Source organism: Lepisosteus oculatus, chromosome 3 (genome assembly GCF_040954835.1).
Source record: "Lepisosteus oculatus isolate fLepOcu1 chromosome 3, fLepOcu1.hap2, whole genome shotgun sequence".
NCBI lineage: Eukaryota > Metazoa > Chordata > Actinopteri > Semionotiformes > Lepisosteidae > Lepisosteus > Lepisosteus oculatus.
Genome location: NC_090698.1, coordinates 49290619 through 49317956, shown reverse-complemented (window position 1 = coordinate 49317956; position 27338 = coordinate 49290619). Strand labels below are relative to the sequence as shown.

Genomic DNA, 27338 nt, shown 5'->3' with positions numbered 1-27338 from the left:
ATTCAACTCTCCAATTTTGTTTATGCTTACTGCTCCATAAGCACCCCAAGAGGTTTCCTCCAAAGTAGCAGCTCAATTATTCCAGTGGTACTAACATTCCTCCTGGGAAGCCCCTGGACACTGAAACTTACTGCAGCATCTGTTCATTCCTCTCACCTCCATCCCTCCCCTGCTGACGTTTCCTAATAAGCACTTGCTCTTGCCAGAGACAGACATTAGTGTACATTAGTGACCCTACTTGCTTTTTGACTGCTCAAAGAAAACCAAACCAAACTGCCACAGATTCAGCAAGCCATGGATCTCCAGCCCAATTCAACAGCTGAACTTCTCCAGGAACTCAACACACCCAATAACTCTTGTTATTTAAACATGGGAGGAAGAGTTGAAACAGAACTGAGCCTTAAAAGCCTATTATTACAAAAGTCATTCTTTTGATTTGTTAAAGATGAAAAATTGGAGTGTTTTGGTTTTTTATTTCATAAGTTTTTATGGCAGTGATTTGGATGAAAGCGAAAGATTAACCCCAGGGTTCAAAAGTATGCCTTCAGTTAATCGTGCTGTTAACCACATGAAACACTTTCCAAACAAAGCTGTGTAATAAATCGTGTTAAAAGGCAAAAAAAAGATAGAAACAATAATATCAGCATGTTTTAAAAAGCCATAGATCCTTAACTGGAAGGATCTCTATAAACCGTTAATTTACAAAGAAACAAAGTGCATTTATAATGATATTGTAAGTGTAATTTAGCAGACGCATTATTTAAACATAGTTTTCAGGTGTATGTTATCTTTACTATGTATGAGTAGAGCTTGCCAGGATAGACTGCAGCTCCCCCACAACCCTAAACTGGATAAAGCAGTTAGGAAATCGATGAATAAAACATTTGACGTGGCTCATGCTTATGAATATAGTTTTCGACGAGTATCATTTAAATTAATTTTGCAACATTCTGAGAAATCAGTATATAACAATAAAAGACAAAACATTTTTGTTAGTTCTTCCAACTCAAAAACACCTGCAATGTACTACACCAAAAATGTCACTTGAACATAGTTCCATGAGTACCACTGCCTTTTGGAATAACATCTATAGAGTAATATGTGGTCAAATACACTAAACACTCAAGTTTGAACTCCTTCACCTCTTGTATCACTATGGAAATAATCAGATGAAGGTTCCCCTAACACAGCAACCGTATATTTGTGGATTTGCTTTGATTAACATCCTTCCTTGCACAAATATTTGGTGGAATTAGTCATCAACAGATGTAGAACTGGGCATATATGAAATACTGTATATGAACCACTCAATAGCTGCAGTCCAACCATGTAAATTGCAAAATTCTTATCATTCATCATACTTCAAATCTAATGGGGTAAAAAGGAGTATTTTAATTAAAATCTGCAAGCATGCATCATATTGATTATTTGAAAAATGCAGTCACAATTGCCTGAAAGCATTTATTTAAATTTAAGCAACCATTTACTTCAGAATTGATTGGATATGTCCTGCACAGATCAGCATAGGCCTTTTAGAATCAAAGAACAATTCCTGTAGATTTCTGCATATAACATAGTCGCTAAAGGAAACCTTACTGTAGATAGGAAACAGAAGAGTGAGCTTCACCTATTAATCTTTTCTTTCCAAAATTGTGTTAGAATTAGTTATAATTTTTTATCTGAGCTACAATAATTATATTACCTAACACTGATTAAATAATAACTTAGTTAATTTTAATAAAAGTAAAATTGTAGATTAATTATTTTATTCCCTGAAATCTATGTACATTCTTATTTTCAAATTTTAATAGAAAATAAATTAAATGGCTTTCTTAGCCACCTTTTTTTTAAAGATTTCATGCGTGAATCACTGCAAGGTTTAAAGAAAGCTACAGTATACCTTCCTTAATGCCGGAAATCGATAGATCAGAGAGAGCAGACATGATCAGCTGGCAAAGTTACTCAGACATGGGTAATGACAGATGCTGTCCTGATCCCAGCTGAAACACCCAAAAGACCAAGACACTGTATGCAAAACAAACTACACAAGGAATAAGTTTGATAGAAGGGAAAAAACAATTTCCACCTATTAGTGTAACTATAGGATATAAATACAGGCCTAGAGACAGTTATCTCTAGCTGTCCACTACATCAAAACCTGTCCAGTTCTCCAGTGCCACCATCAATGCAGCAAAACTTTAGTTTACTGTAGGGAGGTTATGACTTCTTCACCCATATGGCCAAATGGTTGTCCCTCAATCCCAGAGGACTTGTTTATCACAATCACATTATGATAAACAATTGGAATTTGTCTGTAATTGCATGAAGTGAAACTAAAGGCTGATAAGTTACAATGGCATATGCCATTCCATGTTTTTCGTACCTGTGCTCTGACATAGCTTTCAAGGAAAGGTGGATTCAGATACCTGTGGCTGCTGAGTTGCCCCAGAAAAGGTCCAACTCTCACTATCAACAATAAGTCTACTTTTGTAACCTTTTGTAATTGCAACTTAAGAGCCTTTTTCCTATCCATCCTCACCACCCAACTCATCACAGTGTGAGGAGATTAGCTTTTTCTATGTGTTGACTGCTGTAAAGACCACCCTGTTAACATATTTTTCAGGGAGAGGAGTTTGTTTAGAAGCTCACTCAGAAGGAAAGAGACTATGCTTATGACTTCCACCTTGCTTAATTGTAACAAAAAAAATTACAATTTAACTTGGTCCTCATTGTCTTTAACAGGCTAACTGTGTACACCTGTGTGTGCTTGTGTATGAAGTTAGGATTTTGAGCTTTAATAAACTTTAATAAAAATCACAAAACCACAAAAAGGTCGTGTGAAATACACTGTACGATATATTACTAATAACTATGAAATACCAGTGGCCTCTTGCCCAGATCTTGGATGTTAAATGTTTTTGGTTTCATTTTGTTTTGTTGTTATACATCTGTGATTTCCAAAGCTTTCCAATTAATAACCACACCTGGCCGTAAAACACATCACAGAGAACCTTTTAATTTAAGCTACGGTATGCTGTGATCTTTCAACACTACAAGCAAATAGATTATAAAAGGGCTATGCAAAGTACTGTACTGTTTGCTTTGGCAGGAAAATAATCTATTGCTTTTAACCTTCTGCTGTTTTCACTTTTGATTTCATTGTGTGTGACCCTCAAGTTATCTCTTGAGTGGTTATTTCCTGTACTGTACGTAAGAAACTTATCATTATATGAATTTATGACTCTATTTCTAGAACAAAAGTGTATGGATTTTGGATGTTAAATGTTTTTGGTTTCATTTTTGTTGTTGTTGTTATACATGTGTGACTAAGTTTATGGAGACTGTTGCATAAGCAGTAATTGTGATTTAACTTGAATATCAAGCCTGAAAATCAGGGAAGAAAAACACAAAAGCAACCAATATACTCCATTCACATCACAATCACATTATAATATGAACACAATCAACAAATATCCTTGTGAAATCTGTATGATAGGGTCTGAACTAACTAAATTCAAGATGAGTCAGCAACAGTGGAAGTAAGTGTTCATTAGCAATAACCCAAGGCTTTATTTTCACCGTGCTGAAGAACATCAGCACATATGTGTATAATGATACTGATTATTGTGTACAGCACATGTAGTGATTAATGGCAACCTTTTTGTTTGATATAACAAGTTTCTGTTTTTCCCTGTTCAAACCTCCTAATCTTACATATATCGTCTAATATGCATGGTCACGAAAGAGTCCAGTTTCATGGGCTGAAAACCAAACATTAAATGAAATGTACATGGGTTTTTGTTGAAATATATTTTCAGCAAGATTATTTTTTTGCTAACAACTTTTTTTGGGGGTGGGGGGGATTGGGGATCTATATCAGTATATAAGGATCGGAGAAACCAAAATAATTTCATGATAAAAAGGAAATGCAATTTTGTACTGAATTGGATGTTGGTTTAAAAAACATGAATCTACATTGTAGACTTTTTATAATATAATAATCTGACACCCTAGACTAAATAAGCAATACAAAAGTCAACAAAAAATCATCTCCTGTCTGAAAATGTCCACCATGCCAAAAGAGAACCACATCTGCATCTGTTGTGTTAACAAAGCATTTTACTCACGTTTACTTAAAAGGCCAAACCTTCACATGTAAAGTGAGTAAACAATTTAGCTATTTTGTTACCAAGACCTTGAACTGTAGTCTGCCATCTTCATTATAACCAACTATAATAACTATAATATATTCATATTTGTGGTGCATGTGAGGTTCATCCCCAGCTGGGTTTTGATCTAGTCTCTCAGACATGTTTCAGCACCTCAAAGCCACACAGACAGCCAAACAAATAGATCAAGGCAAAAGATGACTCCTATGATACAGAAGATCTGCAACACCTAACAAGTTCAAGAAGACTACAGGCACACACTGAATGAGCCCTGTTAAATTTTACCTTGTGAATTTGTCCCCTTTCCGCAGAATCCTCATGGGCTAGTAAGGATCAGTTTCAGTGATCCGACTCACAGAACCAATGGCACATGTGTTATTAGTCTAGTCAAGATTGCATTTTTTCTGAATTAGGGACCTCAAAGCCCTCTGATATTACAGAGCACACTGGCCTGTGAATAAATCTGATGGGCTAAAAGGAAATATAGATTGTTTTAATTCAATGTAAACTTTTAATAGACGCCCAGCCAGAAAATAAATGATCAGATATTCAGTAGGAATCTCCTTTCCAATCAATACCCGTTCAGCATGATGTTCAGTATAACGGTGGAGAATATAGTAGGAGAATACAAAACAAACTAAGAAATCAAACAATGGGAGACACTAATAGCTCAAACTACACTTCTGGGCTCAACCCCCTTGTAAATAAAGGGCAATAAAGTTGGATCTCTCTTTAAAAATAACCTTGTGCTAATGTACCATTCAGATGTTTAAGTAATCCAACTCAATTCAACAAAAAAAACCTGGATGTGACACCATCTGCTGAAAGCCCTATAAATTGCATTAATACGCAAAGAAGAGGTCTATTTACTGTTGAATACACAACAGCTATTCAGTTCAACTTCCTCTTGGTTGATATAGAACACAACCCATGTGTTCTAAATTCCACATCTGTGCCTTCATTGGCTTCATTTCAGCCACAGAAATCAACCCAGCATTTGCAATAATTTGTTACATCCAACATTTGGTAATTCTAAGAAGTACCATTTATCCATTATAGGTACAAGTATATAATGAATTTGTTCAGGACAGAAGTGAAAATTCTCAAAACTGCTATTAAATGCAATGCTTACAGGAAATAAATGCCAAATCGTAGTCTGATATTTTCCCTCTCATTTTCTTTACATTGGAGTTTTCCATTTTAAAACAGTATTTTTTTCTTCTTAAGGATCTATCTTAACTTAATATCACCCAGCAACAAGGATATGCAATACCATGATCAAAAGTTGCATGTTCAAGAAGAAATGAAAAGTTAAAAGATCCACTGTCTTGATAATTTGTATCTAAGGCAACTTAATTAAAATACCCCCTGAAATTAGGGGGGTATATCACCCAAAACAGTATTAATGTAATGTGTTTTTTTGGGTGGTTTTTTGGTTTTGTGATTTGAAGCCATGTAACCAAATTATGAAAATGACTTTATTGTTCAAATTACAAATTTATTGCTGTAGTTTACCCCCCATTTTCTCCAGTCCACCCAGCTGTATAACTGGGCACAAAAATTGCTTTAGGTAATCCCTACAATCGGCTAATGTCCCAATGCCTCATTAAGGATGGGGGTTAATCACATGTCACTTGAATGGACTTTGCCTTTAAAATACTGTATATATGCTGACCACCAAAGAAATCCACACGAAATGCAGCTGACTTCTGTTAACTCAGTGAAGTCCAAGACAGAAAAAAATGGCACCACTTGGGCATCAAATTCTGGCATCCACCCAGGTCTTACAAGCTGGGGGAGGGGCTTTTATAATAGCCATTCTATGTGGGAGAAGGGAAAGCTATGTTTTAATAACTGAACACATGCCATATGAATTAATTCTTAGGTAGGCTGCAGAGTGGTGATAATGTCAAGTCCCTCTTCTTTTGCAATGCATTTTTAAAGTACCCTAATGAAGTGGACTTTGTATTGAACTGAATGGGTACTGTCTTATTTTTTTCTACTGTTTTGTTTAACTGAATTTTATAACTCATTTTGTAAAGAGGACACTTCAATTCACATACATACTGTACGTACATACTAGATTCCCATACCACCATTTCAAACAATTTTATTGTTAGAGCTTTAGGTGACTGAGAAGTGTCTCTTAGATTTAAGATAGAGTTTGTGACACTTGGCAGAGTAAACACTTCTACAGTAACTCAAGTTGAGAGGATGTTTGTTGAGATGTGGGAGTCTCCTGATCAAAAACAATTATAAAGTTTACCTTTGTATACCTACTGTAGGTATGTTGTGGGTTAATGACAGTCAATGAGCAGTACACAAACACACAGTATAAGATCACATTAAGAGGACAGAGAGACAACAAGGAAGGGGTAGAGACAACAAAAGGCAGGATGCAGGCGAGAGCCCCTACTTCATGCATTTACTTCATGATCATCCTAACAAAACCTGACAGGAAGGCTAAATGTTTGAAGCCTGTTAGAGAAAGAGCTTGGTATTCTGTAGTTTTGGAAACATGGGTTTCCAAGGTAAGAGATTCCTTGGTTAGAGACATCTTTCCAGCTTAGGGTGCATTTATACAATAGCGAGACAGGCTTCAATTTATTTAGGGCATTCGGTGTGCAGTGAGAGAGATTCAACTGCAGGTTGTACTGCATTTATTTAGAAGGCAGCTTATCTCTTTTTTGGCCTCTGTAGGCATCATTGAAGAGTTTCATACTTAGTAGAAGTCTGGGGGGTTTCTGGGTGATTAGAATGTTAGGCCTTTGTCTGTAAATACTGTATATAGAGTAACTTGTGTGATGTATGTTCCACTGTGTGTAGTGTAGTTATTATTATTTATTATTATTGTCATCATATAAATAATAAATATTTGTTTAACCAAAACCCTGGATTATTATTCTTTTCATCAAAGCCAGAGAACAAAGAATTCACATGCCTCTAATTATAATAATTGCTTACACTTATATAGCGCTTTTCTGGACACTCCACTCAAAGCGCTTTACAGGTAATGGGGACTCCCCTCCATCATCCTGCAGCACCATCCAGGTGGAGCCAGAACGCTCACTACACATCAGCTATCAGTGAAGAGGAGAGCAGAGTGATGTAGCCAATTCATAGAGGGGGGTTATAAGGAGGCCATGATTGGTAAGGGCCAATGGGAAATTTGGCCAGGATGCCAAACTTACACCCCTACTCTTTTCAAGAAACACCCTGGGATTTTTAATGTCCACAGAGAGTCAGGACCTCCGTTTTACATCTCATCCGAAGGATGGCGCCTATTTACAGTATAGTGTCCCCGTCACTATACTGGGGCATTAGGACCCACGCAGCCCACAGGGTGAGCGCCCCCTGCTGGCCCCACTAACACCTCTTCCAGCAGCAACCTCGGTTTTTCCCACTCTGTCAACTCCTGATTTTCACCATTTTCATAACCCCCCACTTGCAACATTATATTATTCAAAGTTGACATCTTAGGAAACCAGCCAGTTTTATTATGAGAATATCGAGAATATTTTTTTTTCATTGTTTCAAAAATATTCCCAAATTATAAGAGTAAATTCTAATTTAATTAGAACAATATGTTTTATCAAAAGTCTCAACATATTACTACCTGAATGCTACTTTCTCATATTAGATGAAATGTTAGAAAAATTTGGATGCTGGATCATATCCACTTAAATGCATTTTAAAGTGCTATTGAAAGCATTGGGCACAGAAACAGAAAAAAATAAATCTAAATTGGATTAAAAGTATTTTTTCTGCTGTAAACATTATTTTCAAATCTCTGCCTCTGAGATTATTTAACGATACACATGCCACTTGGTGGTACAGTAGCTTTCACATTGCTTTCGTGTTTGTGTCGGTTTAAAGGCTATGCTCAAATCTTGGCTAGGGTGCATCGCAGGCAGCAGGTTTTGGAGCTTGTGATTGTGTCTGCTTTGTGACGACACTATTGTTTCTGACCCAGTTAGCAAAGACCAATTTGATACAAGACAATCAACTTGTTACTATATCCTACAAATTGTTGCTGTTGACTCCCCTACCATAAAGCAACCAGATGAATATGCAAGACCAAATATATCTCACAGCAATATTTATGTTTATTAATACAGTGTCAAGACTGAAAGCAACAGCTGTGCTTCTTCACTACATAAATCAACACTGTAACACAACTGAAGGCTTAGCAGCCTATACAGCATAATATTTCTATACATAACCACATACTCAGGGTAGTACAGATCGTATACAGTACATAAACAGTATAAATGAATAGAGAGTTTCTCAGATTTTATCCATTAAAGTCCAGTCTTTCTATATTTACTATTATATATTTCAACAACAAAAAGGCTTAAATGTGTGGTATAAAATATTCCATAATTTACTTAAAGTAATGAAAACATAACATTAAAGCACAAATAATTACTACAACTGATACCACATTAATTAATACTGTAGTGCTATTTAATTATAATTGTTTAATTTGGGTACCTTTTTACAAATTGTGGCTTAACAGTTTGATTTTTTAAAAAGCTAATTTCTTTGTTATACCTTGTAATATAGGGAGCTTACTTGATATTAAAGAGTCCTATGGGTTACAGCATAAGAAGGATTTAGAGAAAAATGTGAAACTAAAAACTTTCCCTGAAAAAAATCCTGGTAAAGGACACATTTTTCTCCTTGAAATATTTAAGAAATGCTATTAAAGTTAATAGTTTTACGAGCCAATCTGAAATCACCTGGCATTACAGATATCGTGCAGACAGGTTCACTTCAGAAGACCCCAATTTATTTAAAAAGTCTTCATTCTGCACATTAATTATCCTAAGGTCAGACAATTTTCATAACCTTCAGACTGCTGCTAGCCTGGACACTTCCTTCCACTACTTTGAAACAAGAGGCCATTTTACCTAACTGAACTTCCCACCCGATCATCCATAAGGAAGGTTGACATTTTTACTAAATTGTGCACTTTGAAAAGAAAGCACTTAACATAACCATTTTCTATACAAGGTAATCTGTACAATTTTGTAAATCACTCAGTATTCGGAACATGTAATTTATTTTTTCCTAGTGCAGATAAATTAGCATTCTGAATGATTCACATTTTCCATTTTCATTATTTAAAGATATCAGTGAGCAATTTCTTTATTTTTTACTTGATGTATTTCCTCTGATGAAGTACTCTCCTGAGTGGACAGAACTAGCAGTCACGCAAGGGTATGGAGACAACACATGACACGTTTTAATATTATGGATGAAACAACTTGTAGTTGTGCCATTATTTTGTTTTTGTTTTTTTTCCAAATCTGGTTTGTTTTCCAGCATTATAAAATGCGAGCACTCAACTTAAAGAACACCCAGTCATTTCTGGCACCGAAGTGCTGTATGTTCAAATACTGAACCAACCTACCATCAACCTTAAATCTCAATCCCTTACAGGGTCCAGTGTGGAGAGTAACCATGTATACATACACCTGTACTGACACACAATGAAAACGCAATAGTAGAAGTTCTTTATCAATAGCTCATCAAGCACACAAAGAATGTTATGTGCATTTGAAATAGAAGATTGCATTTTTGTTCTGAACAGATTTTTAAAAAGATTTTTAGTTATTTTAGAACAATATCAAAACACGTGAAGTGGAGGCTACAACATAAAAAGTAGAAAAATAAGAGGAGAAAAGGGACCATAGTCATGACAGTTCAACAAAACAAATACAGTATAAACAAATACACTTACACAGAACAGCGTGGTCATGCTCTCTGCAAGACCATCTTCTGTAACCAAGTCTGATTTTGAGTCACCACAAACTCCATGCAAAATTTATTTTTTGTCTGTAGGTCAAAACTGCCAGGAAAAGATAGGCCCAAAGAAAGACAGTAACCAAAGGAGCTGCCATTCAGCAGAAGCAGTCTGGGGTTCACTGTGAGTTACTGCAATTTCATCTGAGACAAAAAGGACACTCCCAAAACAGAATTCATTAAGTACTCTTAGTGCAGGATCCCTGAGAAGTTTGGAAGCAATCTTCATCTGGAACCATTGTTATGGTGTTATGTACATGATGTTTGCAAGTTTAAAACTGATAAAATTTGATTCTGCATGCTTGAACACAATATTTTTTTAACTCAGAGAGAAAACATACAAACTCCATCCAAATAGCAGCTCAGGAATCGAACCCAGGGCCACAGCACCGTGTGACAGCAATACTAAATCACTCCAACCATTAATATATCTAAAAACCCTAATATTATTTCAGAACAATTTGTTCTTTCTATATATGAGATTCATAAAGAAATATCATATCCTGTCACCTGCCAACCAAGTTGTATTTTAGAAACGATTACTTTTTAAAGAAAACAGAAAATTGAAAACAGATTTAGATCTACATTTTAATAAACACAAAAAAACCTTAACAGTACCTTCTGATGTCACTGGAATCTCTTCTGCTAACAAAGTTCCGATTCCACAAACAAAGCAGAAGATAAACAGTCTCATAGTCATGATGACAGCTCCTGCAACAAAGAGAAAGATTGAGGCATGTCAGAGCTATTTTAACTATTTACATGCATTTGAGGGCTTTTTTAACATCCATGATATTCAAGCTTGTCATGGTGTGTACTTTTATACACACATTTACTCCAGTCACAGTGTCTAATCATGTTATTGTGGTGGCTCATTATAAGCATAAGCACTGGGATCCTGTCCCTAATGTTATTTCTAAAAAAAAATGCTTATTTTTTCTCATCTTTAAATTCACCGCCTGATCAATGAACCTTAAAAAGGAGTTTTTAATCTGAAATCATGAGCCCAATATTATACTGGAAGACATAGACAGACAGAGGCTACTCAACTACTTGTTTGGCTTGTTTAGGTCATTTTGAGCAATTTCATGAATTCAGCATGTTTGAATACTTAAGCAATCTTTTTCTTTCATATTATCTATTTTTGCTTTGAAAATGTTGAGCAGGTTGTGCATATAACAAGTATTAATTTCCAAGTCAAAACATCATGGCTGCAAGGTTTGAAGCAACAAAATGTGAATACTGTGGCAGTGTCTGAATACTTTGCAAAGCACTGTATGATGAGCATTTAAATAGCTATTTTTTTGTTCTCAAGTATCACTAAACGTATCATTAATTCATATTCAATGTGCAAGTGAGGGAAGTCTCTCGTACAGTGCATTGTTCCACTGTCTGCACCACAGACCATTTCTTCCACCACAAAACAAGGTTCTGTGGTAAAATGATGCACGACATGGCGGCCTAGATTTCACTATGGCTCACCTCCTGTTTTGTTAAGCGATAATAAAAATTATGTGCATTTATTAACCCAGGCTAAGTTTTTGCAGAATTGTTATAGCTTCTCACTCTCTCTGTAAAGCATCCACACTCACTCATACATACTAGGCTGGGCCTTTTAACCACTGCTTAGTCCTATAAAAGAATACAATCCTTTTGTGAATGCAGACAGCCTTTGTCTTCTGCTTTGGGGTTTATAATCTCTTTAAGCAAAAACCATGCACAACACAACAATTCTTGTCTACTGGTGATAACCTACTAAGGAATTTTGATAAACTGCCAAGTGATTTTGGACTTTAGACTGGGCATTTCCATTTATATTTTAACAATTATATAAACTTCCAAATAACTTAACGCCATTAAATTTAAGATCTCAATCACTCGTGCTGCCATTTGGTTTTTAATTAATGTCTTTTGGAACTGCTAGGGATGTCTCCATAATGTGGAAAGGTCAGCCACTGTATACAGACTGTATTTCCTATATGGTTAGAGTGGGAGCTGGATCTTCATTCCATGGAATCATTTGCAAGACAAAGGTTACACTTCCGTTCTAGTCTGTTCTGTCTTAAACGTAACAGAACATGTTTGGGAAACAGCACATAAAAAGATCAGAAAACACCTACTATTTGATCTTTCACGACCTGGCCGCACTGACTGAAAAACTGAACTAAATTATCTGTTTTCTAAGCAACAAAGACACCCTTAATACTAAGTCTGGCAAAAGCTTTAGCTTCGTGGCCTCAGTTTGCCGTAAACGCAGTAACAGCACATGTTATATTGGGAATAGTGCGTCCTAAAATTAGATAAAGAATCCTGGCCTTTGAACTTTATGAAGCTTCATATCACAAATCTTTCAAGGAACGTTTACCTACATCTTAGGTATGAAATAGCTTTGTGTTTGCTGCTTAGAATGGAGTTTTAAAAATGGTTAGGAAGTTCTAGTCTAGAAGAAGAAATGTTTTGTGAATAATTACAGCATTTCCCAACCCATTTTGAATTACAGCATGAAAAGCAATACATTTTTTAGAATAATTTCAGATAAAAGTCAAAATTACATCGCTATTACTATTCATAATGAATTTTATTTGAGATACACTGTATAGACAATTCACACCTACTGCATCTATGAAGGTGTTTCAGAAAAGGGGAAAAAAGCAATGAATAAAACATTTAATAATAACATCTATTTTACACTTGGCTGTGACAGGCAGTCAGCTTCATCACTGTCAGAGAGGATGCAGCTGTCGGTCTTTACGACTGTGGTATCTGGCAGCTGCGATCCTCTCTACAAAAACGTGTGCTCCCTTTCAGCAGGTGCAAGGTACCAGGGAAAAGGCAGAGAGTGGGAGTATGTGGGAGCAGCCGTAAGAGAGAGAATACTGTAAGAAAATAAAAACACACTAAAGTGCCAGTTTCTTTTTTAATACATCTCTGCCATCTTCTTTACCGCCCTGTAGCAAGCACATACATAATCTCAAGGCATTTTACATTAAAACAATTAATCATAAAAGCAAGAAATTAAGAATAATTTAAGCATTACTGTGGCTTTCATGTCTGTTCATGGGCTAAGAGATCATTCCAAAGTCTCGGAACAACTGACCTGAAAGCTTACTTTCCAAGCACTCAGGTTCTTTTTGGCTACCGGAAGCCCAGAGTCCAACACATTTTTTTTATAGGTGTAACTATACAGGTTTTCTTGTAGGTTTGTAGGTAGTTCAAAGTTCAATGATGTAGTATGGGTGCAAACCATACAAACCTTTCAAGGCAAGCCACAGTATTTTGAATTGTATCCTGAAATTTACACCTGAAATCCCAGTGCAGGTAAGCTAAATTGGACGATCTACAGTATTATCATGCATTTTAGTTTTGGAGAAAATCCAAGTAGTTGAGTCCTGAAAATACTTAACTTGTTAAGAACATGCTTGGATACACAAGTAAGCACTGTTTTACAATGATAAGGATGGAAAAAAAGCAACAGATCTGAGGCACATCTGATTGCTAACTCATTTTTGGAGAGATGTGTATGATTGTGCACAATGTTATTAAGCTGAAAATAGATCTTCCCAACACTGAAAATGAGTTTTGAATGCTAGACTCAGGTCAAACATTCCTGACCTGATTATTTAACACTGTTTTCAGGACTAAAATGTAGAGCTGACACAACTGTAGAGTTGATTAGGAGAGGCAATCAACATATAGTTCAGAAATACTGTAGAAACAAATCAAAACATATCATATTAAAAATATATTTTTTTAATCACTTAGAAGTCAGATAGTCCTCAGTTGAAAATGAAATCTGATTACGTACCTATGAAAAGCCTGAAACAATGTTAACTATATTAAAGATATTGCGTGAAGACAAGAAAATTAATAGGCATGTCAGTGTCCCATCATCTATGTTTAAGCTGAAGGAGTGTTTATTATAAAAATCTGTACTAAATTAGGTGAGAAAGAACTTAATTGTTAACTCTGCATGTGACAACATGGCAACTTACAGTATTTTACAAACCACAATTTTTATGCTTAATTCAAAATGTGTACAATTTTTCTATAACATCAATTAATGTATTTTCTTACCGATATTTAACAACTGGTCTGAGAAACTGGGATTGCAGTTCCCCTGTAACAACATGTATGGGTAGCTTGTTTAATAGTCCCGCAACCATCTGAGTAAGGAAGTGCTTTCTGGTCTCATTCTTAATTGGACTTCTACATAGTGTCCTGTAGTTCACTGATTTCACAGAGCTTCACTTTTTATTCTCATGACGTTCACTGGGTTGGACTATATCAATGCCCCTGAGTGTTTATGTCAAGTCCCCTTGCATTCTTCTTGGTCAAGACTAGAAAGTTCCTTCATCCTGTCAGTGCAAGATATTCCCTTAAACCATTAAAAATAATATTTTTATGTAAAGTACGTACATACAGTATATACAACTCTCAGACATGTTTTGTGTAAAAATATGGACAAACATGACTTAATTTATACTTAAAGGCTGTACTTCTAATCTTTTCCATATAAGTGATTTATATAAACTGAAACGGATTTGAGTAATTTGGTGTATAACTGTCCACAGATCACATTTTACAACACCTATTTAATAAGACTATTAAATATATAACATCTGCAGGTAAACCACTCCACATTCTGAAATTAAAATGATTATATTTAAAATATTATATTGAAAACAGACAAACCTGATAGTATTTCTACATTAAGGAACAGGAAGTAAATTAATGTATTTTTCCAACAGGCCAAGCTCAATCAAAAGTTATTAATGTTTTCTCCCATATGAGCACTACTTGAAAAACATATTAGAACGTTTAACTAAAAAAGGGTGTACCTAGGGATTTCTACACAAATGTATATGTGTTCTAAGATTCTGAAAAAAATAAGTTTGCATAATGTGTAAAGAAAGATTAAGTACCTAATTGAGATTTCAGTTTTATCTGTCACAAAAAACAATGTTTCTTCACTTAGTTTAAAGGTTCTTTTCCCATCTGCTGTAAACCTGACTGTAGGAGAGCAAGCTGTGTTAATAAAGATGAAGTGAAGATGGCTCCAGAGCTATTGCAACACTGGACTGGGATTTGGGAAGGATCTAGTGTCAGTGAGGGAGAAGCACATTAGTTCAAGGAATCTTAAGCAGTCCTCGCAATGTGGAATGAGGCAAAGAGATCCCTCCCTCCCGACAAAAATGGTTCAACCCGCAATCGGCTCCACTCCTCCCAGCCTTTCAAGAAAGTCTGTTTTGAATTTGGAGTGAAGGGACATTGACCCACACCAGTGGGAATTGGCTGTAACCTCTTAACATCCGCCCAATTGGTCACAACCCACAGTTTATGTTTCCTATTAAAAAATAATCATGATTGCACAACCAGCTCCTTATGTACAGTTCTGTTTTCTTATTTTGTTTTTCAGCTGCACTCTGACAGAGCTATTGCAAAAGGTAATCCTCTGATAATTTTTAGTTATTACAACAGACATGTAATAAAATATAACTGTTTTCAGAATGCAAGAAAAGTTTTTTTAAGAGGTAAAGGCAAGTGAAATTTTGTACCATTCCACATTTGAATTATCTACAGTTTTAAAATATGTTTTGCTCTTGTCCGTCTGTAAACTAAACGTTTAAATCTTTCAAAAATTTAAATGGAATTAATTTTAATTAATTAAAATTAATTTCTGTATCTTGCTAGGTTTACACATTTAACAATTACAAAAATTGCCAAAAAGTGTTAAATAAATAATAATAGTTTTACAAAGTGTCCAGTTGCTAAATCACAATATACTATATTTACAAGTGAAAGACCACTGTCACAAGGAAAACAAAGAGTTAATTTGTGTCCACATTACATTAAATATTTGACCCACCCACAAACTACAAAACCTACACTTAAAACACAGGCTTATAGTTTGTCTGCTTGTTCCTACAAAAACCAACATCAGGTTCTGGCCTTTTAATTTGCAACTGAAAGGCAGATCAAAGTTATTATTTAGCCTTTTTTCTTTCCACGATCACATGGTCCTGTCTGTTTAAAGCATGAGAAACAGTACAGAGAGTAAGACATTGTCTTGGTTTAATTGGCTATTTGAGCAGAAATACTTCAGTGTACAACTGTAAAACTCCTGTATATCTATAGCCTAGCAGTAACACCTGTTAAATCTACAAACAGAAAACATCAATAACTTTGAGAGTAGTGCTGAAGAACACCACCACTGTATTAAGCACAACAAAGTTCCTTCGGTTAAGTTTCTGATAACCAATATCCTTTATAGCTCTGAGAAAATGGACAAGCATGATTTGTTTAGCAAAAAAACATAAAGTGCCTTCCAGGTTTATTTACACTCCACATGATGAAATAGAAACAAAATCCACCACATATCAGATATTTAACAGGTTAAGTGTCCTGCTGAAAAATGAAAAACAATAATTCTATAATATGAATATGAGTGTACCGACTACCATCATATTTGTTATAAACAATTAATTTAAGTCCAGAATACACAAAGGCTGAATTTATTCACACCCTTGTAGTTAACACGTTGTAAATCCTCTTCTAGCAGTGGGTTATAGTGACAAGATGCCTCTCTAGTCCTGTGGAGTGATATGAGGTTCTGGCTCATCTGAGGGGGTTGGCCACTGCTTCATTGCTCCACACAGAATTGCTCTATGTACTGCACACCTTTGGGTTTCTATTTTTGTGAACCGATTTCTCGAGTTTGAACCACAAATCTCTAGATGGACTGAGGTCCAAAAATTGAGACAGAAAGTCAAGAGCATTTACTTTGTGTGCAGTTAACCACTTATTTGTCGTTTTGGATGAGTGCCCTGCTGCAATGTCCATTTTCTGCCAAGCTTGAGCTTCTTGGCGGCCAGAACCAGGTGTCAGTCCATAATGTCCTTGTACTGGACATTGTTGGGGTTCATGATTCCTCCTAGATTAATAAGGGCTGCATTACCTACAGATCCAAAGCAACCTCAAAACATAATAGGCCCTACGCCATATTTCACAGTGGGACCAGAGCTTCACTTTTATTCCAAACATATTACTATTTAACATGTGCAAAAGCTACGTCTTCATTTCATCTCACCATAACATACGGGTGCAATTGTCATTGATATGTAGTTTAGCCACTTTAAGGGGGCTCTCCTTGAGACATAGCCATGAATGCCACATTAATCCAGGCAGAGTGGTAGTTTTTGACACTTTGTATCCTGAATGGTAGTTAATGTTGAAGATATCCTTTGGATTTACCATTGTCGTCTAAACCACCTGTCTTACAGCCCTCTGTGGCAAGAAGCACTTGAGTTCTTTTCCTGGCAGGATTGTTACCAGATGCCTTAATTTTCTAAACAACTGACACTAGTGAAAGGTGGTAGATTCTACTTTTTGTGGATTATCCCCAATTTAGAGGAGGTCAATGCCTATTTGCCTGCAGTTTCAGCGAGTTCTCTGACCTTAACAATGATGATGCAATCTACTACTGAAACAGGACATTTTCAGAGGCCTCTCAATTATTCATGACAAAAATGACTTTGCTCTGTGCAAGAGAATTACAGGGTAAGATTTTTAGAATTGTTTTGAGCAAGACACAATATCCGAACTGTAACTCATTCTGTAATATTGTATATTTTATTTCCGATTTAATTGGAGTTATGAATACTGTACATCTGGAGTGGGCTGCAGCTCATATAATCCGACACAGGTTTTAAATTGTATTTTTTTTTTCTAAATTGTTTATTATGGAGATCTAAATTCTGTACAAGAATGAGCTTTTGGTGTAATATAACACTGCTTTAAATCTAATACTTAAACAGTTTATAACTTTAATAAGCCTAAAAATGCTCTTAAATGCTTGTGGTTTTTACTTTTTTGTAAAACAGTACATTCTGTTGACTGTACTGTAGTGAATGAATTTTAAAAACTGTTGCTCACACAGGGTTAGAATGTCAAACAATCATTTAAGATCTACTCTCAGCCAAAAAAGCTTATTTTCTGCCACAAAGACCTCTAAACGGAAAGTACTGATGTAATATATTCATCTTCCAGATGTTTCAGGATCCAGCTATATCACCCAAATAGTAATTAGTGTTAGATCTTCAGAATAGGCACTGCAAATCCAATTAAGTAAAATGACAACTACAGTACATGTTACAACATACATCTTTTTGCAAATTAAGTTAGTTAGATTGAATACAGGTCTCAGCAGTGTGATATGTTGTTTTTAGAATACAGTATATTTCAACTTTTTTTGCCAGACTGCAATAAAACAGTACATTAATTTTTAATTTGTTTATCACAAGCTGCACAGTTTAAGATCACTACAAATAAAAAATAATACTTTAGTATCTCTGGGCATCACATTCAAATAATCTAGAAAAACATTTAATATAATTTTTCTTGTCCTATTGATCACAAGTTAGAAATACCAAAACAATGCATGTTTTTTCAAAAAAGGTCAATAGCAATTCTTGCTTATTATGTAATAGTCCTGAAGGCATCAAATGTAGAAGCCAGCTAGGAAGAGTTTTTTGTTCTCATTTTTAGTACAGTATTAAATAAAACTTTACTCAAACTAAAACATTAGAAAAACAATAATCATTCAAATTTACTGATCCTCATTAAGAACCCAGAACCCCACCAAGAAGCGAATGCACTTCAACGTATCTCTGAGGTTTTTTTAGATGACATCTAAAACATGCACAAAATGTTAAGTAGCATGCAACAAGTACATGTGTGGGTTTCAATGTTCATTGGCTTCTATTTTAATATCTTATATTTAAAATATTTCACATTTTATTAATCATGTATTAATTCAAATGTTCAGGTACATTTTGGTTTTAATTAGCACAAAACTGTATGAAAATGCTAATTTAAGAGTAATGAATGACTGGAAAGGTTTATTTTATAATTCTTATATATTTATATACATCTTAAATATTTGACTAAAAAATTCAATACTTTATGCAATACGCAATTGGTGCAATGCTAGAAATGAATTAGCATTCATGCCAATCAACAACTTCCATCATCAGGCCATGTGCCAACAGAGGAAAGATAGAGATTGAGGGTGATGAAAGCTATCTGTTGGGTTACTGGCAGTAAATATATTGATGACGAAGGCAGTTACAGGCTTCCTAGAAAGTCAACTGACCTACTAGTATAATTTTACATCATGAACTGGTGTAACATCTTAATGTTTCTCAGCTGCCTTCATTCACCCTATGAGGTGTGTGTTATTACTTTGGCAATATAAATATAAATCTTTATTACTTCAATTATAAAAAACAATCTTTTTTTTTACATTTCATATTTGTTTCAGATTAGACTATCAGAAAGCTTACAAATGAGAGGATGCCATTCTTGCTGATTTAATTGCTATCGCCTCATTGGTCCAAGGATATCGTACAGAGTTTCCTGGAGGATCCTAGATAATCAGCATGGGAGGGCAGCTTGTTTCAGACCCTCACAAAAGAGTTAATATACTGAATCTATCAAGTTAATCAATTAATATATTAAATCATCTAGGACAGACAGGGCAGCGTTATTTTTAATTTTACAATCTAGTGTGATTCACATTAAGGGTTCATGAATTAAACACCTTTCATCCACAAATTATGAATTAATTACAACAATGCAGGGTACAGAATATACACTTGTTATTGAACATATCAGTAGGATAGGTTGAGGAATGGACTTTATTTATTTTTGTATTAGTTATAAACCATGTGTAACACTGTCTATGGGGCATCTTCCCCATAGCAGGCAGTGGCTAGTAATTCACTTCACCTGCTAGGGAGTACAAGTTAACATCAATCAGAGGGGAGACAGGTATAGAAACTGGCTACGACCACTCGGAGACTCTGCATTGTCTTAGAAACTACAATTCCCACAGAACCCACTGGGGCGACTTCCTGAAGGCGTCCCGAGTCCCTGTGCTGCCTGCCCATCTTGATGTCCTGCAAATCCCTCCCAGTGCTGGCAGTGTCATTGTTGGGGGGGTCTGTTACCACCAGCACGTGCACAGAAGAAAAATTCACCTGCTATCCCTTATCTGAATTTGTTTTTAAAAATGAGAAAAGGCCATGGAAGGGTCTGCAGAGCTAGGACAGGAGTACTACAGCAGGTAGCAGGGATCTCACTTCACTCCCAGTCTCATACAACTTACATTCTCTTGCTTAAAACTTTAACATATATTACATTAAAACACAATGTAACATAATATTTTCTACTATTACAGTTACATTACACTTAACAATGACACTTTTAACCTAATGTCTTAACACATTTATCTAAGGGATATTTCTCCCTGGTCCCCCCCCAGCTCCTGTATACACTTTTTGAAACCTTTGAAACAAACACGTGAACCTTAAATAATGAAAAAATAACATTGCTAAACATTAAAGTACATTTAAAAACCCATATTAACTCAGGTTTATTGGTCTTACCTGGTGCAGCTGGTAGCGGGGACCAAACTGCCAGCCTGCGTGAGGTCAATACTGACTCCTGTGCCACCACCTCATCACCTGGTTACACCTGCATCATGGCATTTTATAAAATGTAAGGAAATTTCAATTTTCAACTAAGTGCTGCAGCTCAGATGTACAGTATCTCTAGTGTCTATATAATGCCTGCAGTGCCAAAGTTCATCATAGAGATAACATATCTGAGCTCTTAGTAAATGACGATAACATGGAACATTCAGGTGTACAGAAACTTCCAGTATGTTTAAGATAATAACAATAATAGAACTAAAAAAAATAAGGTTAAACAGATGTCAAAGGAGTCAAAGACAAACAAGGTTACTTGAAACCAGGTATTGTTATTGAATTATTTTGATACTTAGGCTCCCCAATTCCTACATATAATTTACAGCCTAAATAAATTAGTCAGTAATTAAGGGAGCCGTAGATTGAACGATTCCTATTTAAACAAAGTTATAGAAGAGTTCCCACGGCCAGACAAGAGGTAAACCCATTCACCACACATCACACAAGGTTAACTCTCCTTCATTGCGACATCTAACCTCATGTCTTTGTACTTGACCTTCTTATCCATCTATTAGACCACAAGCCACTAAAACTTCTGCCTGCCTTCTGCTGAAAAATACAGCTATTAGTCTTGCATACAGCTGAAGGCCTCTCAGGGATAAAGTATATTTCATTTTGATTATCTTAGAAGTTAAAAACGAACTTGAGCTTTTAAAACAACATTCAGTTTAGCTGGGTGGCAACTTAGTAAACATTTACTTCTGAAAGTCTAAATGGTGCTTTTGCACTAATTTCAGTTGCCCTCCTGTTTTATTAAAAACTCTTTTCATGTTTTTAATTTGATGACAAAAAAGTCATTTCCTACCTTAGTTTTCAGATCAGGGTGCAATTGCATTTGTCAACATTTGAAAGACGCACCAATACTAACATTAGAAGCAGGCATTTAATAAATAAACTAAATCAGAAAACTTTAAATAGAATGCTTTACCTTAAGGCCCAAGATAGGTTAAAACTATAAGGCTTAACTTATTTTTATCGCAGTTAAAAGGTGAGGGAAGTGATACTCCAAGATATTGTGCAATTTTTTTAAAGTTTCTTATTAGAACCATAAAATGACTTCATTTTTATTTTGGATAGCTCACAGCATCTTGAACAAACACGAGGGATTCAAAAAGGCCAAAAACAGGTCCTCAGATTGTTAACAACTCAATACGCAGATGTGCCAAGATATTTTTCATAGCATAAAGCAGGAACACAAGCTTAGCAGAGAGAGAGCTATGTGTGTGCACTTAACCTTTACAGTTACAGCTTGTTATCATAGTCAGAACTATACCACCTAATGCAGTCTCATTACAGGTATGAAATGTATAATGTATATACTATACTCATGTTATGAAAGCGTAATGTAAGCTCTCTCCCATTGCTCAACAAAGCCTGTCTTTATAGTTTGGTTGATATTACATGTATTCTATTCATATTAATGCTGAAGAAGTGCCAGCAGTGTCTTGTTCATTGTCAACCATAAGTCAAGGACATCTGACACATTTCCTAACAAGCTGGTAAGGCTTGGAGTGTTGTCAAAGCTAAGCTTCTGGCTTTATACAAGTACTGTATGGGTCTGAGCCACACTCTGCACGGTATTGCTGTTTTAATAGGTCCTTAATAGGTTATTAATTAAACATCTCTAAACCTGACCGCAGAGAATCAATTATAGCCTCAGTGAATTTCTTTCACTCAGAACACACAAAATAAATAAAACAGCAATATCTAAAACTGGAAATGAAATGACCCATGATGAACTCAATGAGTTCTTGATGCTTCTCACCCTGATACTACTGTCTTACAGTCACTGAAATGTATTCTCTGTTGGAAACTGCTTGGAGCAGTGTAGCTAATTTTTAAATGCTATCAGGAGGTCGCGCAAAACAAAACGCCAAGGTGCCTTGTGAAGTGGAGCACCCCCACTTCAGATACCTTTAAAGAGATTCCTGATTATTTGTCACTTTGAATGCATTTTCTACTGTGAGAAATCAATTGACATGGGAGAAATGTGAAACAATCATTCATTAAAGGTTTTGATAACAATTGGACAAGTAACTTTTGCAGATTTGAAATGTAAATCTTCCATATGTTTTTCAAAACAGAGTAACTTCAAGAATGAGATTTCTTTGCACTATATACAATAATAGGAAGCGGGTTAAGCTAAATGCTTATAAAGACACAACTAGAGATTGAAAGTACTATATTCTATTTCATGATTCATGGTTCTTTAAGGCAGACAATTGGTGGCACAGCCATAAATAAAGCTGATCTTTATTACACTATCAAAACCAGATGAATGTACTTTTTATTAGTAAACTGCATTTCAGTTTTCTAGCACCTAGATGTTGATATAGCTTCTTTCAAGCTACTTATTAAACTATCATCCCATTATAGTTCTTTTATTATCTCAATTAGCTGTTTAATTACTGCAACAAATATAGATTTACAGCATGTACTTAACATCAACATCATACATCCGCTATACTCAGTAGTAACACAAAGCAGTAATAAATTAAAGTGATCTTCAATAACAAGGTTACATCGTGTCAACAGCATAGTTTTGCTTTAATTAATGAGATGAAAAATACTCAAATCCAAAAGTGAGTGCACTAACATAATTGAGATGCCTAGATAAAACAGTGTAAATAAAAAAGAAAAGACAGTTTGGAGCATATAAATGTCAATGATAGCACAGTGAAAGAAAGCAATCATTGTGTGCTATTTTTCAGTGTTAAATTTAATCATGTGTCAATTACACAGTTATTGTCATTCCCATTCTTCTTTCATGGGCTGATGGTGATGTGAAAACATTCCCATAAGAAGAAATGCTTCTGTTCACATCCACAGAATTATTAACTGACAAATATTGTTTAGCATTTCTTGTTAGGTTGGGAAGTAGATTTTCAGGATCATTGCAAAAATCGTCCAAACACATTTCACCGCCCTTTACTTTTGCAGTGTTTTGGTCCACTTTAGATTTGCATTCATTAAGAAAACCTGGAATAAAATGTTATCGGGGGGGTATCTACATCCAAACTTGTTTTGAGCTGAATATCCTGACAGCCTTGGCTAATTGAAATGTGTTTTTGGGTTGAGATAAACAATCTGTTTTTCCAACAATTTCACAGAGGTTTGCACCAAAGGTATTAAGACAAAGTATACTTATTGTGCATCAGCTGTGCCAATGCTTGGCATGTATCAATTCCTTTATTATATGTTTCTTGGATTCTACGACTCTCCAACCACTGGATTAAATCAAGCAGGGTCTTGCCATGTGTTGCAATCCGAGAGAACTGAGTTTCCAAACCTCGTAAATCCTTCAGCAATGTTTTTAGCTCTATTATCCCCACTGTGTTTGGTGAAATGTCCATTTCCAAAAAGACTGAGTAAACGCTAATGCATTTAGAATGGTATTCTGAACATGACTGAAGATGCAGTTTTATGGGAGAGGTCTTTCTTTACATCCCACAGATGGTCCTTAGAACCATATCAGGAAATCATCTGACCATACATTAAGTGCAAGCACTGCTATATACAGTAAGAATTACATCTGAATTACACTGAATTGGTAACAAACCTTAAAGAATGTCACTATATGCCTTGATCATGTAAATGGCATTATCTGTGATAAATCCACTCATATTTATAAATTCCACTTGTTCAAGTATTTAATGGTGCCCTGTGCCATTGAGGAGTAATTCACAGAACGCAGGTAACCTGTGAGATTAACTGCTAGTGCATTACAATTACTTGATTGCATGTTGGAAAACAAGTAAATTATGAAACACACAGAAGCACAGCAGTCATTGCTTACACTTGTAGATTCAAACTACAGAAACACATTCATTCTGTTTTTTGTACAAATTTGCAGTCTATGGTAAATACTACTTTATCAGATGATTTGCTGTCAAAATTTCCCCACTCACTATTATATTTCTGTTGAGAAATGTATCTTGGAATGGCTATAATTTTCAATAGTGCACATTAAAACTGCGCTAAATTGTCAATGAAGGCATGCTAGCATTCCAAGATTTCACTTCCCTTTTGCCTTTGCCTTTTCACATAGAACCTCTCTCTTACCAGTGTCAATTTCAGCCTTTCATTTGGTGCTTTTGTGATTTTTAAATGCTGGTCTATTGTTACCTCTTGTAAACAACACATTACACATTTAGCAAAAAACATTGCTTCCATTGGTGTGCAACACATCAGTGCTGCCTGCTGTACTCATTCCCTCAATTAAATGCTTTTTGCTATACATCCATTTTTAATTTTCTTGGCGGGTCTTTTAATTGCATCAATTTATTGATTACACCAATACGCTCTTCATAATTAGTTTCTAATTACATAATAAATAAATGTTTCTATGCTAAAGATCTCTGAGATGATGGTGTCTGTATGGAAGCTTGGAAGATAAATTACTGAACTACAGGTTAGAAGCCTGTTCAAGAAAAACCCCAGGGTCTAGATTTAGCATGGAGAGCGCAGGGGTAGGCGTTGCTATGGGTACTAAGGTTGCACAGAGTGTCCAGAGAGAACAACAGCACACAGGCTGCAGAGGTTCTCTTGAATTTCTCATTTTGACACACAGAGGCATAAAGAGGGTGTACAGGGATGCATGGAGGAACAGAAGTATACAGAAAGTGCCAAAGAGCACAGAAGCATGAAACCATATGGATTCTTGGAGTATACTGGAAGTATGCAGAAACACCTGGAAGACCAGGGTACACAGAGTGCACAGGCAGAGCAGCAGATAGCAGGAAACAGCAGTGGAGATTGCTGATGCAAAACTGGTCACTTAAGAGACCTGGAAGAGCCTAGTCTATCTCCTCCTTATTTTGTCTGCCATCTGTTTCTTTGCTTTTCACCTGAAAGAGAAAAGTTAGGAAGGAAGAATGAACTGCAGTAAGGACAGCCAAGAGCAGACAGACAAAACAAAAGAGAGTATGCTCACCCTTAGAAATTTCTTTTAGAAGAACTGAAGGTTTATTTTTATTCACAGTGGAATACTCACGTTGAAGGTAATGATGCTGTAGGAACTGGACAAGCTGACGAATCAAGAAAGCAATCAAGATACCAAGAGGCCCAGAAGTGACACATAATCCAGTCCTAACCAATGTGGCAGTCTTTTTTTGCCAGAGAACAAGGTGAAGAAAGAAGATACCTTTTACATATCCCAGTAGTAATAAACCAATACAGGGGAAACGGTACAAACCAAACCCATATCTGATGAAAAGAGGGTTGCTTTAAAGAGGTTTGAAAAGAAAAATATTAGTTGGCGACTAATATTCAAAATGAAAGGGTAGGTATTATCTCACAGCGTTTTTTTGGTTTGGTTTTGCTTCTACAAAGACCCCACAAAGCTGCACACATTTTAGAGTTTACACCTAACAGGACCTCATATACTGTAAGCTTCACAGAGATCCTCCTTATCTACTGCTTTAACGTCTGTGGCTCCCCATTTGTGCTGATGTTTAACAGAGCAGGTCTCTCTCCAGAGGTCTCAGTTCACAGCCGCAGACAGTCTGTGCCTGTTAATCTGCGCACACTTGGGGTGGAGCACTCCACTTTAACTGCTGATTGGCTGAAGTGCTTCACAGCTCCTCTGGCACAGAGCTCTTCAAGAGGAACACTGCCTGATAATGCAACTGGGAATCGATGCCTGGTAAATATCAGCTGCTCTATTCTACTGACCTCAAAAACTGCACCCTGGCACAGGTTCCTCTTAAAAACAAAGCTATTAAGAGTTTCTTATTATTCTCATAATCCAAGAACTATTTCGTAATAGAAAATATCTAAACAAGATTAGCAATATTTTATTCTCTGGCTACCGTTTTTTAAATTTAAATGTATGTTAAAAAATAAAAATAGAGTCCTAAGTGTGTACAGCATTGGTATCAATTTATGTACCAACTGACCTACAGTAGCTGTGCAGAGTCTTTATAGGCGTTGAGCTAGTGGTCACTTGCTCATATCACAATTTTAATAGACTCTTCCACAATTTTAGTCTCACAATTCTTGTGTCCTTCAATGAGTTCTGAATAGGAAACTAAACTTAAAGTATTCTACCAACTTTATAAGTTAAAAATATCTCCAAAGCAAACATGATCACGATACACAGTATGATACCAATATTCTACATTTTAAGCTATTGTATTGTACCACTGCTATGACTTTGAAATACTAAACAACAGAGACAACCTGTTCATTAAAGCAAATTTAACTCATCATCCTTCACCTTAAGATTTAGTCTTTCAGGGTACCTCTATGGGATGGCTTGCCACCAGTAGGAGGTGAAGGAAGAGTGACTATGTTTGTGGGGAGACATATATATTTATTTATATTTTGATATAATTGCTCATTTACAAAATGTTAAAATAAAAAAGAAAATCACAAAAAGACAAGCTGGAAATCACCTAAACAGTGAACACAAACATGCAGAGTGTATATCAAGGAAAGCAGTGTCGATATGAAAAGCACTGGAAAAACCAATGAATAACAAACACTGGAAAAACAATGTGAGTAATGTGAATATTGCATAAGAAGAAAAGAATGGTGACAAACAAGAGGAAACAATTTGGTTCAACTTGGTTACTAGTAGCTTCATGATCTAAGTATTGCCTTTATTCAGTTTGTTAATGATTTCATGAGCCAACGTCAAACAGGTTCTTGTATATCTGATAATGACAATGTTCCAGAGTGACTTAGTCAATGACTTTGAGGAGTGGATGTTTTCTCTGTCTCTAGTCCCATGTTTCATATACAGTACTAGTGTACTCTAGTGTAGCCATGAATTTACCCCCAATTTGTTTTAAGTACAATTTACCTCATTTTC

The 27338-nt window shown here is 35.7% G+C and overlaps 1 protein-coding gene across 3 annotated transcripts in view; it reads right to left on the bottom strand.

Annotated features, from left to right (window-relative positions):
* Positions 1 to 27338, bottom strand: part of ghra (growth hormone receptor a) — an 80757-nt gene that overhangs the window by 35030 nt on the left and 18389 nt on the right. The window contains exons 2-3 of one of the 3 annotated variants that reach the window (XM_015368022.2): positions 20423 to 20510; positions 10596 to 10688 (exon numbers count right to left, since the gene is read on the bottom strand). In XM_015368022.2, the coding sequence (XP_015223508.1) occupies positions 10596 to 10677 (82 nt within the window). In that variant the 5' untranslated portion in view covers positions 10678 to 10688; positions 20423 to 20510. Of the gene's footprint in view, positions 1 to 10595; positions 10689 to 20422; positions 20511 to 25517; positions 26014 to 27338 lie in introns of those variants that run through there. The other 2 variants (XM_015368029.2, XM_015368020.2) reach the window with 2 other exon arrangements.